The sequence below is a fragment of the Trichosurus vulpecula genome, chromosome 6, assembly GCF_011100635.1.
Source record: "Trichosurus vulpecula isolate mTriVul1 chromosome 6, mTriVul1.pri, whole genome shotgun sequence".
In the NCBI taxonomy this organism is placed as follows: Eukaryota; Metazoa; Chordata; class Mammalia; order Diprotodontia; family Phalangeridae; genus Trichosurus; species Trichosurus vulpecula.
The window spans coordinates 207025706-207039118 of NC_050578.1; the positions used below are offsets into that span (position 1 = coordinate 207025706).

The 13413-nt window shown below is 41.4% G+C and overlaps 1 protein-coding gene across 1 annotated transcript in view; it reads left to right on the forward strand.

The window, feature by feature from the left end:
- Positions 1 to 751: 751 nt before the first annotated feature.
- Positions 752 to 13413, forward strand: part of CPZ (carboxypeptidase Z) — a 75245-nt gene continuing 62583 nt past the window's right edge. Inside the window, exons 1-2 of the mRNA XM_036764139.1 lie at positions 752 to 848; positions 10320 to 10352. Of these exons, the coding sequence (XP_036620034.1) occupies positions 752 to 848; positions 10320 to 10352 (130 nt within the window). The remainder of the gene's footprint in view (positions 849 to 10319; positions 10353 to 13413) is intronic.

Sequence of the window (13413 nt, forward strand, 5' to 3'; positions counted from 1 at the left end):
GAACAAATTCACAAGGGTAGTGGCTTCCTGTATTTGAAGGAGTCCTGAATTTGGAGTCGGAGGAGCTGGATTCAAATTCGTCCGGATGACTCTGGTTTAGTCAATTGACCTCTTGGGGTTGAGTTGTCTCCTCTAGGCATTGGGAGCCAGGGAACTCAAAGCTCACTTTCAGCTGTGAATATCTTTTCCTCTTACATTAAAGGTTTCTGATTCTCTCCTCCCGCTCCCATCCAGTCAAGGCATTCTCAGATCTGTCTCTTAGGGAGATTCCTAGAGACTCAACCCCTCCCCCCTCCCCAAGTTTCTAACTCATTTAAAAAATTGAAGACAATGAAAGGAATGGGAGGAATGTTTATCTGTTTTCTCTTCTCTCCTCTTCCAGACCTATTTTTTTTTTTCCTAAATACTACCCTCACCCCCACCCTTTTCCATTCTAAGAAGCTGGGCGGCCGAGCTGCCAACTGTAATCTGATTCTCAGCGCTAAGATCCCATAAAGTACGAGCATCCGTCCGCCCGGCCCACTCTCTCTGGGCTTCTAGCCCCTGGCGCAGCGCGGTGCGGGGAGGAAAGGAGGGCAGGCAGGCGGAGGGTGGGGGAGGGGGTGGGAGCAGAGGGGAGGGAGAAGAGGGGAGGGGAGGACGGGCTGGGCCAGGCTGCGGGGCTCCAAGAGCCTGTGAGGGGAGCGCACTGCAGCCACTGCCACATCACAGCTTTCAGCTGAGGCCGCAGCGGACAAAGGGCGCCCCCCCCATGTGGCCATCATTCCCGCTCCCGCTCCTGTTGCTCGGCTCCCTGACCGGGCTAACGGCGGCTGGCCCCCGCTGTAAGCCCGATCAGGACACCATCGGTAAGAGAGGGGGTCACTGCCACGTCCTTTGGTCCTCAAGGAAGATGGAAGCCCTGAGGGGAGAAAGCAGCCACACATCACGGGGCAGGAAATTAAGTTCCCTTAGCCCCATTAGGGATTTTTGCAGGACGCAATTCCGGGAAAGGGGGATGTCTTTTGGGGGTCTTTTAAAAAGAGACTGGAGAGAGGCATGCGGAGCTGAGAAGTTAATTGGGAGTGGGATGTAAGGTTGAGGCTGCACAGAACGCTTCCCAGCTCTAGGGAGTTAGGTAGAGGTCATTTCATTGGGGTACCACTTCTGCTGGTAACATCAGAGCCGTCTGTGTAGCCACGTGGTGGGATAGGGGTGGGCTACGTCCCGTGAAGGGGTGGCTTCTAGCCATGTATGGTTGGGACGCCTGCCTCTGCTGGCTAGGTAAGGGCCATATGTCTTGCCTTGTCTATGTGTTTGGAAGGAGGGGGATGGGTGCTGGGAAATCGCTCCTCCTTGCCTTTTCAGGAACACTGGTCAACTTGGTGTTCAGTCCGGGTGAACTTTTGATCCACTAGGCAGAATGTAGGTACCTAAAATTTCCAGATAACACTGCTGTATGTATAGGGGGACGATGGGAGGGGGGGATACAGATTGAGACTGGCATTAGGGTAAGGGGAACTTAACCTGAGGTGGGGATTAGTGGGAGAATGGGGTCTTTTGTTGGTGGTTGTGGTTTCCTGCAGTGCTTTCCAGGGACTGGATATGAAGCTGGCAACTATTTTGGGGGTTGACAGGGCAAAAAATATGGGAAGAAGTCATTGCCCCTGAGCTCTACTCAGAGCTCTATGTTGCCTATCCAGGCAAATGCTGCGGATTTCCGTTACCCAGAATCAAAGTGCAGTGTAATAGAAGGAAATGCACTTAACTGGGATCCAGAAGGTCTAGATTCTTCCTTCTCTACCCCGAACTCTACCCTGTCTGTGGACCCAAGTTTCCTCACTACAAAATCGGAATTCATGTTCCTTCTGTGTAAAATGGAATCTGAGGAAGGATGAGGTGGCTGACAAGATAATATCTAATTAGGTACCCTTGCACCAATAATAGTTTGTTCTTTTAAGTTCCCTCCCAGCTCTAAAATTTAAGGTTCTAAGTTCCCTGCCATCTCTGACTTTCTGGGCTCCCTCCCAGCCATGGCATTCTAAATTCTAATGCCTCTTTCAGCCTTGACATTCTAGGTTCTAACAGCCTTCCCAGTTACTACCTTCTGTGTTCTAAGATTCCTGGAAACTCTGACTTTCTATAAGCTCTTCCTGTTTCTTCCTTCAGTGATTCCATAGAGCTGTGATCTTATTGAAATGGCTAATGATTCTATTGGTGCAGAATGTCATTCCCCTTCCATACACTCATCCCACGGCATTCTTTTTCATGTACCTCTCTAAATTATCCATAGTCGGGTCCAAATAGTATGCTTGGGGCAGGGGGGAGGGACGATTTTTAATTCTCTTGACATTGTATGGAGACCAACATTGTATGGAGACCAATGGAGCTTAGGGACTATTCATCAGTTATCACTTTTTCTTGTCCCAAAGAAGGCCTACTTTTTTTGTCCAAGATGTCCCTGATGAAATTCTTTACTCCATCTTTAAAATTTCATATAAAAATATAGAAGGTAAAGTTTCTATATTCTAACATATAGTCAGTCTATGTTCTGATGTCCCTTCCAACTCTAGTACTCCATGATTATGAATAACAAGTATAAAAATGCTATAGATTGTCATAGAAATACCATACTTTGATGTATTTTTAGTGATTGCGTTGTCTAAGGGTTCTTGAGGTCCATTCCTTACAGAGATAGCCTCATGAAAGGCCTTCAACAAACACATGCTGAATGATTGACACATTAATTGAGACTGACCATTAATTCTTCCAGGAGACTATTGTCTTATTTGGTCTAGTGGATTATGTCATGTGGTGATTGTTTATTGGCAAGATAATCTGCTTTCAGGCTTAAAAGAGTTAACTTCTCAATAGGCAGTGATCAACTCTGGAAAATCTTGGCTCTGCCCAAATAGCTGTTTATGATGTGAAAGCCTACAGAATAATTTTTTTTCAATTAAGATAAAATTCAGCATATAACCTAAAAATAGGGATTTGGATTAGATTGTTTCTAAGGTTCCTTTCAGCTCTGAAAACTATATAATTATATGATAATCTACCTGGCCACCTGGTTGGAGAACTAAGATTGAGAAGTGCATATTAAGAGACTGAGTGATACAAAGGAAGGAATATTGTTTGGGGGTGGGGTGGAGTGAATCCTAGCTCAGCCCCACTGGACAAGTCACTTGGATCTCAGCTGCCTCATCTCTAAAAGAAAGGTATTGGACTAGATGTTTTCTAAGGTTCCCTCCAACTCACAATGCATGCATGATTCAATGATGTTACGTTAGTTAAAGGCAGGCACAGTTCAGTTTTATATAACTATCCGATTAGAGCTGTCCAACAAGGCAATAGCTGTCAGTGAGCTCCTTGTGACTGGAATTGCTCAAGAAGAGGCTAGAAAAACATTTGTTAGGAATGCTTTAGAGAGGATTCCAGCAGTTTGGAAGAGATGACCCAAGGTCCTTTCCAACTCTGAAAGTTTCTGGGATTCAGAGCTTCTATAATTTTCGATATTTCAGATGAAATGTGGATCCTTAACTGCTAACAGCAGCGCCATCTGGTGTTCAGAGTGAAACACTTCAAAAAGTCACAGAGTCACAGTGCCAGAGTTGAATCTCAGAGATTATCTTTTATCAGGGCTTCTTCACCATTTTTTTCTTTTTGCTTGTGTCACGGGCCCCTTTGGCAGCTTGGTGAAGCCAACAGGCCCCTTCTCAGAATAATGTTGTTAAATAGATTAAAGAAATGTCCCAACTAAGTTCATGGACTCTCTTCAACCTATCCATATGTCCCTTGGGGTCCAGGGAACCCAGGTTAGAAACCATTGATCTAACATAATTACTTCTCATTAACATATGTCATAAAATCATAGATTTTCAGAGGTATAAGAAGGCTCTGAAAGCTTATAGTCTAACTCCAATCCAGAGTATGGATCTCCTCTACCAGATCCCCAAAATAGTCCATTCTACTCCTGGAGAGTTTTCATCATCAGTAGGTGGTCCTTTCTTAGTTGAGCCTCTTTGTAAGTCTCTGTAACTTGTACCTCTCTTTATTCTAGTTTTGTTCTTTGGGACTAAGCCAAACAACATTATAGCCCTTCAAATATTTATGTCTTTAAATTCTCCTCTCCAGTCTAAGCCTCCCCAATTCTTTTAACCATTTTTTGTATGACTTGTTTTCAAATCACTTTACTTGTCAATGACCTTCTTAAAATTAAATATGGCATCCAGAGTTGAATGTAGTATTGTATATCTAGCTTTGTCTGGCCAGGATGGAAGACAGCAGGAATGGCTAATTCCATGTTCTGAACCCCATATCTATATTAGTACAACCTTAATTAGCTGAAGGGGCAGCTAGGTGGAGCAGTGGATAGAGCTCTGAGCATGGAGTCAGGAAGACTTATCTTCCTGAATGCAAATCTGGTCTCAGATACTTACTGGCTGTGTGATCCTGGGAAAGTCATTTAACCCTGTTTGTCTTACTTTTCTCATTGTGAAATGTGAAGGAAATGACAAACCACTCCAGCATCTTTGCAAAAAAACAAACAAACCCAAATTAGGTCATGAAGAGTCAGGCACAACTGAAAAATGACTGTACAACAACGTAAGTTAGCTAAAAGATAGAGTGGTCCAGAGAAATGAATGTCAGTTCTGTAGTTAGAGGCAATGGGCTTGAATCTCAGCCCTGCTATTTTGTGATATTGGGAAAGCTACTTTTCATCTGTTGGCATTAGTTTCCTTTTCTATGGAAGAAGGGAACTGATAGGTTATCTCAACTATTTTTGAGCTCTAAATCTCATGATCCTAAGCTTATTTCTTATATTTAGATGCCTTGTGCTAATGAAATAGATAGATTACTTTAATGCTTATGGTCCAACTCAAGACAAAAGACCAGTAAATATTAATTTTGAGGCCCAGAGACTAAATTGAAGAGGAGCATATGGCTTTGTCCTCAATAAATAATGTTCCTTGCAAAGGATTATTTTACAGTTGAGAAAACTGGCTCAGAAGAAGCTCCCCGACTCCAAATTCAGGGCTCATTCACTGTCACTCAGAGAAGAGACATGGATTCCTTGAGTCACAGAAGAGATAAATATATAGGATTTAGAATTGGAAGGGTCCTTAGAGACCCTCTAGACATGTGGGGATTGGAACCTAGGTTTTCTGACTTTAAATCCATATAATCCTGGAATGATAGAGCTGGATGGAACATTATAACAGAATCTCAGAACTGGAAAGGACTCATGGACCCATCTTAACCAGTCCTGGGAGTCTAGAACATAGGAAATGCTAGTCCTGCTGCTCTCTGACCTGTTCAGATAGGGCTCCAGATATGGCATGCTATGGTCATTTCTGGAAATCATATTTTAGGAAGAATATTGACAAGCAGAAACATATCCAGAGGAGAATGAAAATCATGGTGAAAGAACTTGAGAATAGACTGTAGAAAAATGGTTGAAAGAAGTTGGAATATCTTGCCTAAAGGAGAGAATATTTGAATAATTTTTGATCAAGAGTCTCCTTGACAAACATCTTCAATAGGTGGTTTTCCAGCCTCTGCTTGAAGACTTCCAGTGAAAGAGAACCCACCTCTAAATCTGCTTCTTCTGCTTTTGGACAATTCCTATTGCTATGCAGTTTTCCTTTGTGTCAGATCCAGATTTTCCTCTTCAAAACTGCCAGAGCTGGGAGAGGTTCAAGGGCACAGAATAGAAAATGGTAGAACTGGAAGGGACTTCACTCAGAAAGAACATGGAATGTCAGATTTTTAGAACATAAGAGCTGGAAGGGACCTTAAAATGGAGAATGTCAGATTCTTTATAGCATCATAGCTGGAAGGGACCTTAGAATGGGGAATGTCAGATTTTTTAGAACATCAGAGCTGGAAGAAACCTTAGAAGATGTAATGTCAGATTCCCGGAACATTAGACCTTCACATACCTTTGAACATCAGGGAGTAAATAGGTGGCACAGTGAATAGAGTACCAGGCATGGAATCAGGAAGACCTGAGTTCAAATCTGACATCAAACACATTTACTAACTGTGAGATCCTGGGCAAGTCACTTAATTGCCTCAATTTTCATTAATTAATTGCCTCAATTTCTTCTTCTGTAAAATGAGTTGGAGAAGGAAATGGCAAACCACTCTAATACCTTTGACAAGAAAACCCTAAATGGCCTCATGAAGAGTTGGACATGACCGGAAAATGACTGAACAACATAGAACATCGGACTGGAAAAGACTTTAGGACATGGAATTTCAGATTCCTTAGAACACCAGAGCTGGAAGGGACATTGGAAGATGTAATGTCAGGTTCCTCAGAACATGAGGGCTGAGAACACAGAATGTCAGGTTCCTCAGAACACCAGAGCTGGAAGGGACACTAGAAGATGTAATGTCGGGTTCCTCAGAACATTAGAGCTGAGAATATAGAATGTCAGGTTCCTTAGAACACCAGAGCTGGAAGGGACATGGGAAGATGTAATGTTAGATTCCTTAGAAAATCAGAGCTGGAAAGGACCTCCAACCATAAAACATCAGATTCCTTAGGACATTAGGCACATTGGCACTTGTGTGGTTCAAACCTTTCATTTGACAGATACTAATTCTTCCCATTTTGCTCCTTTGAGAGTGTTAAAATTGGAAGCATGAGTGACGCACACTGTGTTATTGCCCTTATATATTCTTTTTCTGGTTCTTCTAAAGTATTGATTTTTGTTCTATTTTGTTCAAGTTCCAAATTAGACCGTTGTAAGCGTGTGTCTGGCACTGTTTAATGTCCTAAGTGTCAGTGACTCATAGGCTAAAATAAGCTGATTTATCCAATAAATTCACACTCAACATATGCCCATGAGAACATTTATGCCAAATGGATGGGAGCTGTGGAAATTGCCACCTCTCATTTGATTCACTAGATAATAACATGACAACAAGTGCAGCCACAACAAGAATACCCTACTTTTCCATGATGCTTTGGGGGTTTGATGGTATTTTATATGTATTAGCTCACTCAGTCTTCATATTATGTCATGGTAAGATCACATTTTAACATTTTCCAAGTGATGTCTTAATAACAGAGACCCCTGGCCATGGGTGGGGGGGGAGGGGAATGACTTGTCTACAGACATTCTGCTAGTCAGAGTCTAGAACTGGAACCCAGGTCTCCTCCCCCATCAATGCATTATTGATGTATTTGCTGAATTGAATTAGAAAAGCTGGAAAATGAGGTTATTCAGTAACTCTGAGGTTATTCATGTTTAGACAAGAAAATAAAGTTATTAAATAATTCCGAGGTTAGTAGTATTTAGATATATCGTCAGTTTTAAAAAGTTCCATTTATATAGTATCAAATAAGTAACTTGAGATCTTTCAAACTATAAAGTGCTAAACTTAATTCAATTTAACAACCTGTTAAGTGCTCACAATGTGCAAGGCACAGAGCTATGGGCTGAGGACACAAAGGGAAAAATAAAGTAATACCTCCCCTCGGGGAATCTACACTCTATTGGGGAATAGCTTGAACACAAGCAAGTAAATACGAAGTTTATACAAAGTAATTTCACAGAGAAAGTACTAATAGCTGGAGGACCAACAAAGGCCTCACATTGAAGGTGGAGCTTGAGCTGGCCTTTGAAAGATGTTAGGAATTCTGCTAAGCAGAGAAGAGGAAATGCATTCATGTGCACAAGGGCCTAGAAGTGGGAGATTAAATGTCACATATGGGGATCAGCTAGCTGGACAATTTGAAAGAAATGATGAATGTGGGAAGGGGAGTGGAAAGAAGTAACACTGAAAAAAGGTACTCATGTTGGTGTAAGGTGAATGGGAATAAGATCTTCCCCGCCCATCAATAGGCCTTATGTAGAGCCCATTAAAGGAAGATTGCTTGCTTGTAGGAAGGCTTACACACCTTTTGTTAATTTCTAATTAGGCACTGAGCCTATCAGCTGAAAGAGTATCTATTCTGAGAGGTGAGTTTTTGCTTTGGGGGCTTGCTTAGGAGAAAGATGTTGTGATTCCCTGGTTGAGACTCTGAGTGGTTGTATGTTTGGAGCTCTCGGACTGCTCAGAGGTAAAGGCTCCTCGATTCAGTGGTGGATGTAAAGCTTTGATTCAGGCAGTAGAGCCCTGTCTGTTGGTCTTTATTTCTCTTCTCTGTATTTTCTCTGTTAGTCTTTTATGTAATTAAAGAAGATTGTTGACCTCTGAAATAGCTGTTTTTCCTAGTAAAGCCTTTAAAAGAGTCTGCATTAGCAGCCATCCTGCATGTGCCAGTGTGGTTGCTGCTACAGTTGGCCAATCTCATCATGATATTGCTTGTCACTAGTACAATCATGTACTGAGTTTGAATTTTGGCTCCCCTATGTACTCTACTATTGGGTAAAACCCATTTCCTCTCTGGGCCTCAGTTTTTTTTTTAATCTCTGAAATGAGGGGCTTTGACTAAAGAATATCTAAGATCCCTTAGAGCCCTAAGTCATACGTAATTTTTAGATTGATTTTTCAAAAATTTTGATATCATTGACTTCTATCACACCTCCATTTTCCAGCATATCTCTCTTCCTCTGAAAAAGCCTTCACTTATAACATATAATGACCAAGAGGAAAAAGGAACAGTTCAGGAAAACTAGCCAGTGCATCAGACAAGTCTGATATTATATGCAGTGTTTCATACCTACAGTACCCTGTTCTCTGCAAAGGGAGGGAGATGCATTCTCATATCCCTTTTGGTGGGCTAATCTTGGGTCCTTTGATTTCCTGGCATTTGATTTTTTAATTATTTTGTCATTCTTTGCATTTACATTATTGTTGTCATTTGTTGTTTTTCTGGTTCTGCTTACTTCTCTCTGCATCACTTTGTATGGGTTTTCCCATGCTCCTCTGCATTATAATCATAATCTCTCACCATGCAGTAAGCAATCAATAAGCAAGCAGTTATTAAGAACTTGCTACCTACCAAGCATGGACAGCTAAGTGATACAACAGATAAGAGTGCTGCGCCTAGAGTCAGGAAGACTTGTCTTCTTGAGTTCAAATCTGACCTCAGACACTTCCCAGCTGTGTGACTCTGGGCAATTCCCTTAATCATTTTTGTCTCAGTTTCTTCATTTGTAAAATGAACGGGAGAAGGAAATGGCAAACCACTCCAGTATCTTTGCTAAGAAAACCTCAAATGGAGTAATGAAGAGCTAGACATAACTGAAAACAACTGAACAACGTTTGCCAAACATAGCGCTAAGCACTGTGGATTCAAATACAATGAATGAACAACCTCTGTTCTCTTCCATTACATTTATATACTACAATTTGTTCAGACATGTTCCCAATTGATGCTTATCTGCCTTGTTTCAAGTTCTTTGTTACTACAAAAAGTAGTGTTACTAATATTTTGTTATATATGGAGCCTCTTGAAGTAATATTTCCATTGGATCTCTGGATCAAAGGAGGTGGACATTTGGTCACATTTTTGGGCATAATTCCAAATTGATTTCCAGAACTGGTGGGCCATTTCTCAGTTCCACCAAGACTGTATTTGGATGCCTGGAACACTTTAGTAGTTCATGGATCTCTGTGGGGGGGATCCTTCTTCTAATACTGATTGAAACCTCTCCACATGTTAGCATTCTTCTTGAGGTCTTATTGCAGTAGAAGTCATCCCCTGGTGGCCATTTCTCTGATGATGAGCATTTTTGCACCCACCTTGGCTGGTCCTTTGACAACAAATACAAAGTCCTCCAGTGGCCCCTATTTGGAGCCTTTTCATTTTAGTCAGACCTAGCAGAGCCTGTGATCCATTGACAGTCTTTGAGAGGTAGAGTCATCTCCACGCCACAAGGAAGCAGCCAAAGAGCATTAGTCTTGGTGCTAGAGTACTAGAACTGGAAAAGTGGAGACTTTTATCTGATATAAAGCATTGAATAATAGTCCAGCAAGAAAAATCTCCAATTTGCTCAGGACCTGCTAAGCATTTGAAGGACTCATAAGCTCATGGATTTAGAGAGGAAAGGGGTAGCTATCTAGGCCAACCCTCTCATTTTACAGGTTAAGCAACTTTGTGAACCTCACAAAGTTAGTAAGAGTCTGAGGAGGAATTTGAACCCAGGTCTTTGTGACTTCAAGTCAAGTACTTGCTTGCTTCTTGGCATTTGCTTCTTGGTAATTGATTGATTGATTCCCATGTTTTCATACTGACTTAGGAGCAAAACCAAGAGTAGAATCAAAGTCCCCAGACTATTTCTTTTCCTTTGTGTGTTCAGTAGTATTTGTTGGATGCATGAATGAATTTAAAAAAAAATTGTTGAATGAATCATTAATTTCCCTATTTCCTTTGTTTTCAGGAGAATGCCACAGTCCTCCAACTGCAGAAAATGGTAGAGTATGCATACATTTGTGTGTGTGTGTGTGTGTGTGTGTGTGTGTGTTCGTGTAGATCTTAGGTTTTAGATCATCAAAAGACCTAGAGATCTTGACCAACACTCTTACATTATAAAGGTGGAGCTGGGGTGTGAGAATGAAGGGACTTGGCCAACGCCACAGAGATATTTCTATAAATAGCAAAGGCAGAATGTGAACCCCAGTCCTTTGTCTCCAAATGTTTATTGATTGATAAATTGTTTGATGTGGCTGAGAGTATGTTGTAAAGCAAGAAAGACAGGGGAGCATCAGGCTGTGGAGGCCTCAGATGCCAGGAATGATATGACTACAGTTCTGTGCATAAGAAAATGTATCCTGGCAGCAACATGCAAGTAGATTGGAGGTGGGTGCAGGGATGGCTAAGATGTGAAAATATTTGGGGGGCAACTTGCAATGGTCCAAATGGAGATCAATGTGGGTGCATAGAGAGTAATGATGAAACTAGAGAGGAGAGGAAAAACGTAAGAGATGTTACATAATCCTGATTCCCAGAATTTGATGACTGATGGCCAGGACAGGTGAGGGGAAAGAAAATTTCCCCTCATAACCTACAGTTATGAACTTGAGAGACTGGGTGACTAGTGGTATTCCAGACTTAAGGTCTGCCAGAGACCTGTGAGCCCTTCTCCCTGCATATCAGAATGAATTTATTTAGCTCAGCTGCCCAATTTCACCCCTCATTCCTACTTTATCGATGGGATCAACAGCAGGAGTCATGCTAAGCTAACTGATTTGGCTGTTTCCAAGACACTACATTTATTTTGTCTATCTGTATAATTTCTCTTCCTTCCTTCCTTTCTTTCTTCCTTCCTTCCTTCCTTCTTTTCTTTCTTTCTTTCTTTCTTTCTTTCTTTCTTTCTTTCTTCCTTGCTTCCTTCCTTTCTTTCTCTCTCTCTCTCTTGCTTTTTTCTTGTTTTCTCTCTTTTTCTCTTTGCTTCCTCCTTCCTTCTTTTCTGTCTGTCTCTGTCTTTCTGTTTCTCTTTCTGTCTGTCTTTCTGTTTCTGTAACAAGAGGCAGTGTGGTACGGTAGATATTGAGATGGCCTCAGAACCAGGAAGACCTGAGTTCAAGCCCTCCCACCCCATCCCGACACATACTGATTGTGTGACCCTGGGCAAATTGCTTAATATCTCTGTGTTCTAGGCAATTTTTTAAGACTTTAAGTTTCAGAGAAGGTGCCAACCGATTCTAATAGAATTTTCTCTAGGAGGAGTTCCCTATACCAGTGAAATCTCAAGTCTTCCTTCTATTCAATATCATTAATACTGTCCCTATCTCTCTCAGTCTCCAGCTATATCTATCTATATTTCTTCTTCTCTCCCTCCCACACTTCAGGAGATATTTAGATATTCAGAGCCTCCAGACCCTAGGAGAATTGGAGGCTGCAGGATGTACTGAGTCAGACATTCAAACATCCTTAGCCTGCTTATTCTGCTTACCACACAGTCCTATTATTTTCTAAAGAGAGATAATTAGTAGCTATGCCCAGTAATCAAATCTAATTCCCTTCTTAGTCTGGAGAGAAAACAAGCAAACAAACCATTCCTTTTTTCCCTTGATGTTAATCTTGTAACTATATAAAGAAGCTCTTGGTTTTTCCTCATTTAGAATGACAGAGAAGGTGATGTGATCCAGGAAATTTATCGCCATATTTGATCTGAGCCTTTGAAAAAATTCAAAGCAAATGGGTTTTCAAACGAAGAAAATTGTTTGTTCCTGTATCATTGTTTGACAAAAGGCAGCGCAGTTTAATGGGCTTATAGGAAATGCATTGGAGGTTATTGGCCACATGGTGTTTGTGGGTAAATGTGCTGCTTGGATGATCTGCCAGAAAAAGCTTGCTCCATGGAGACCAGGGGTAATTTGGTTCAACATTCATCTTACATATGAAGAGACTGTGGTCCAGAGAGGGGAAAAAATCACCATGGGCTCTCATTGGCTCCTGTCTTCATTATTTCCAATAGCCTCCTAATGAATCTTCCTCCCTTACTTCCCTTCTCTCATCTCTACTATAAATTATCTCTCATACTGTTACTAGAATGATCTTCCTCATGCATAGATCTGTTGCTGCCATATTTCAAATCCTTCATTGGGTTCCCTATTATTTTCAGTGACTCAGACTTTTTTGCCTAACATTCAAGGTTTCCTGACTGCCTCAATCTTGCCCTAGCTTACCTTCTCAGCCTAATCTAATACTATTCTCTACTCGCTTTGGACCATTCTCGGTTCCCTAAATCTGTCCCATATTTTTTTTCTGGCTAGATGTCTTTGCTTGTGCTGTTTCTGTGTAGAAAATGCCCTTTCTCCATCACTGTGAGATTCCTACCAATCTTTTAAAGCTTTTTTTTTTTCAAATATAACCTCCTTTAAGAAGTTTTGCTTGATTCTACTAGACATTAAAAACCCTTTCTTCTCTGACTTCATATAAAACCGGTTCCCAGCCCTCTGGTAGTCTCATGCAATATAACATGCATTTATCTGCATATGACACATATAGGCCTATACGTATCTGATACACTTAGGCAGTATAAGATATAGTTGTCTATGTTGTGCATTGTCTCCCTATTAAACTGTAAACTCCGTAAGAGCAGAGACCATATGCTATCTAAACAGCACTTTTTCCAGCACTTAGCATAGTGATCTGCATATTTGGGAGCTGTTGTTGTTCAGTCACGTCTGACTCTTCATGACCCCATTTGGGGTTTTCTTGGCAAAGATACTGGAGTGATTTGCTGTTTCCTTCTCCAGCTCATCTTACAGATGAAGAAACTGAGGCAGACAGGGTGAAGTGACTTGTCCAGGGTCACAGTGATAGTAGGTGCCTGAGGACAGATTTGAACTCAGGAAAATGAGTCTTCCTGACTCCAGGCCCAGCACTCTATTCACTGTACCACCTATCTGTGCTCTGTACATAGTTGGTGTTTAATAAATATTTGTCGAATCCAATTGAATTGCCTGACAGTGAAGAGTAAGATAATAATAAAACAAAAGGTGAATTTATACCTTAAGTTGGTATTT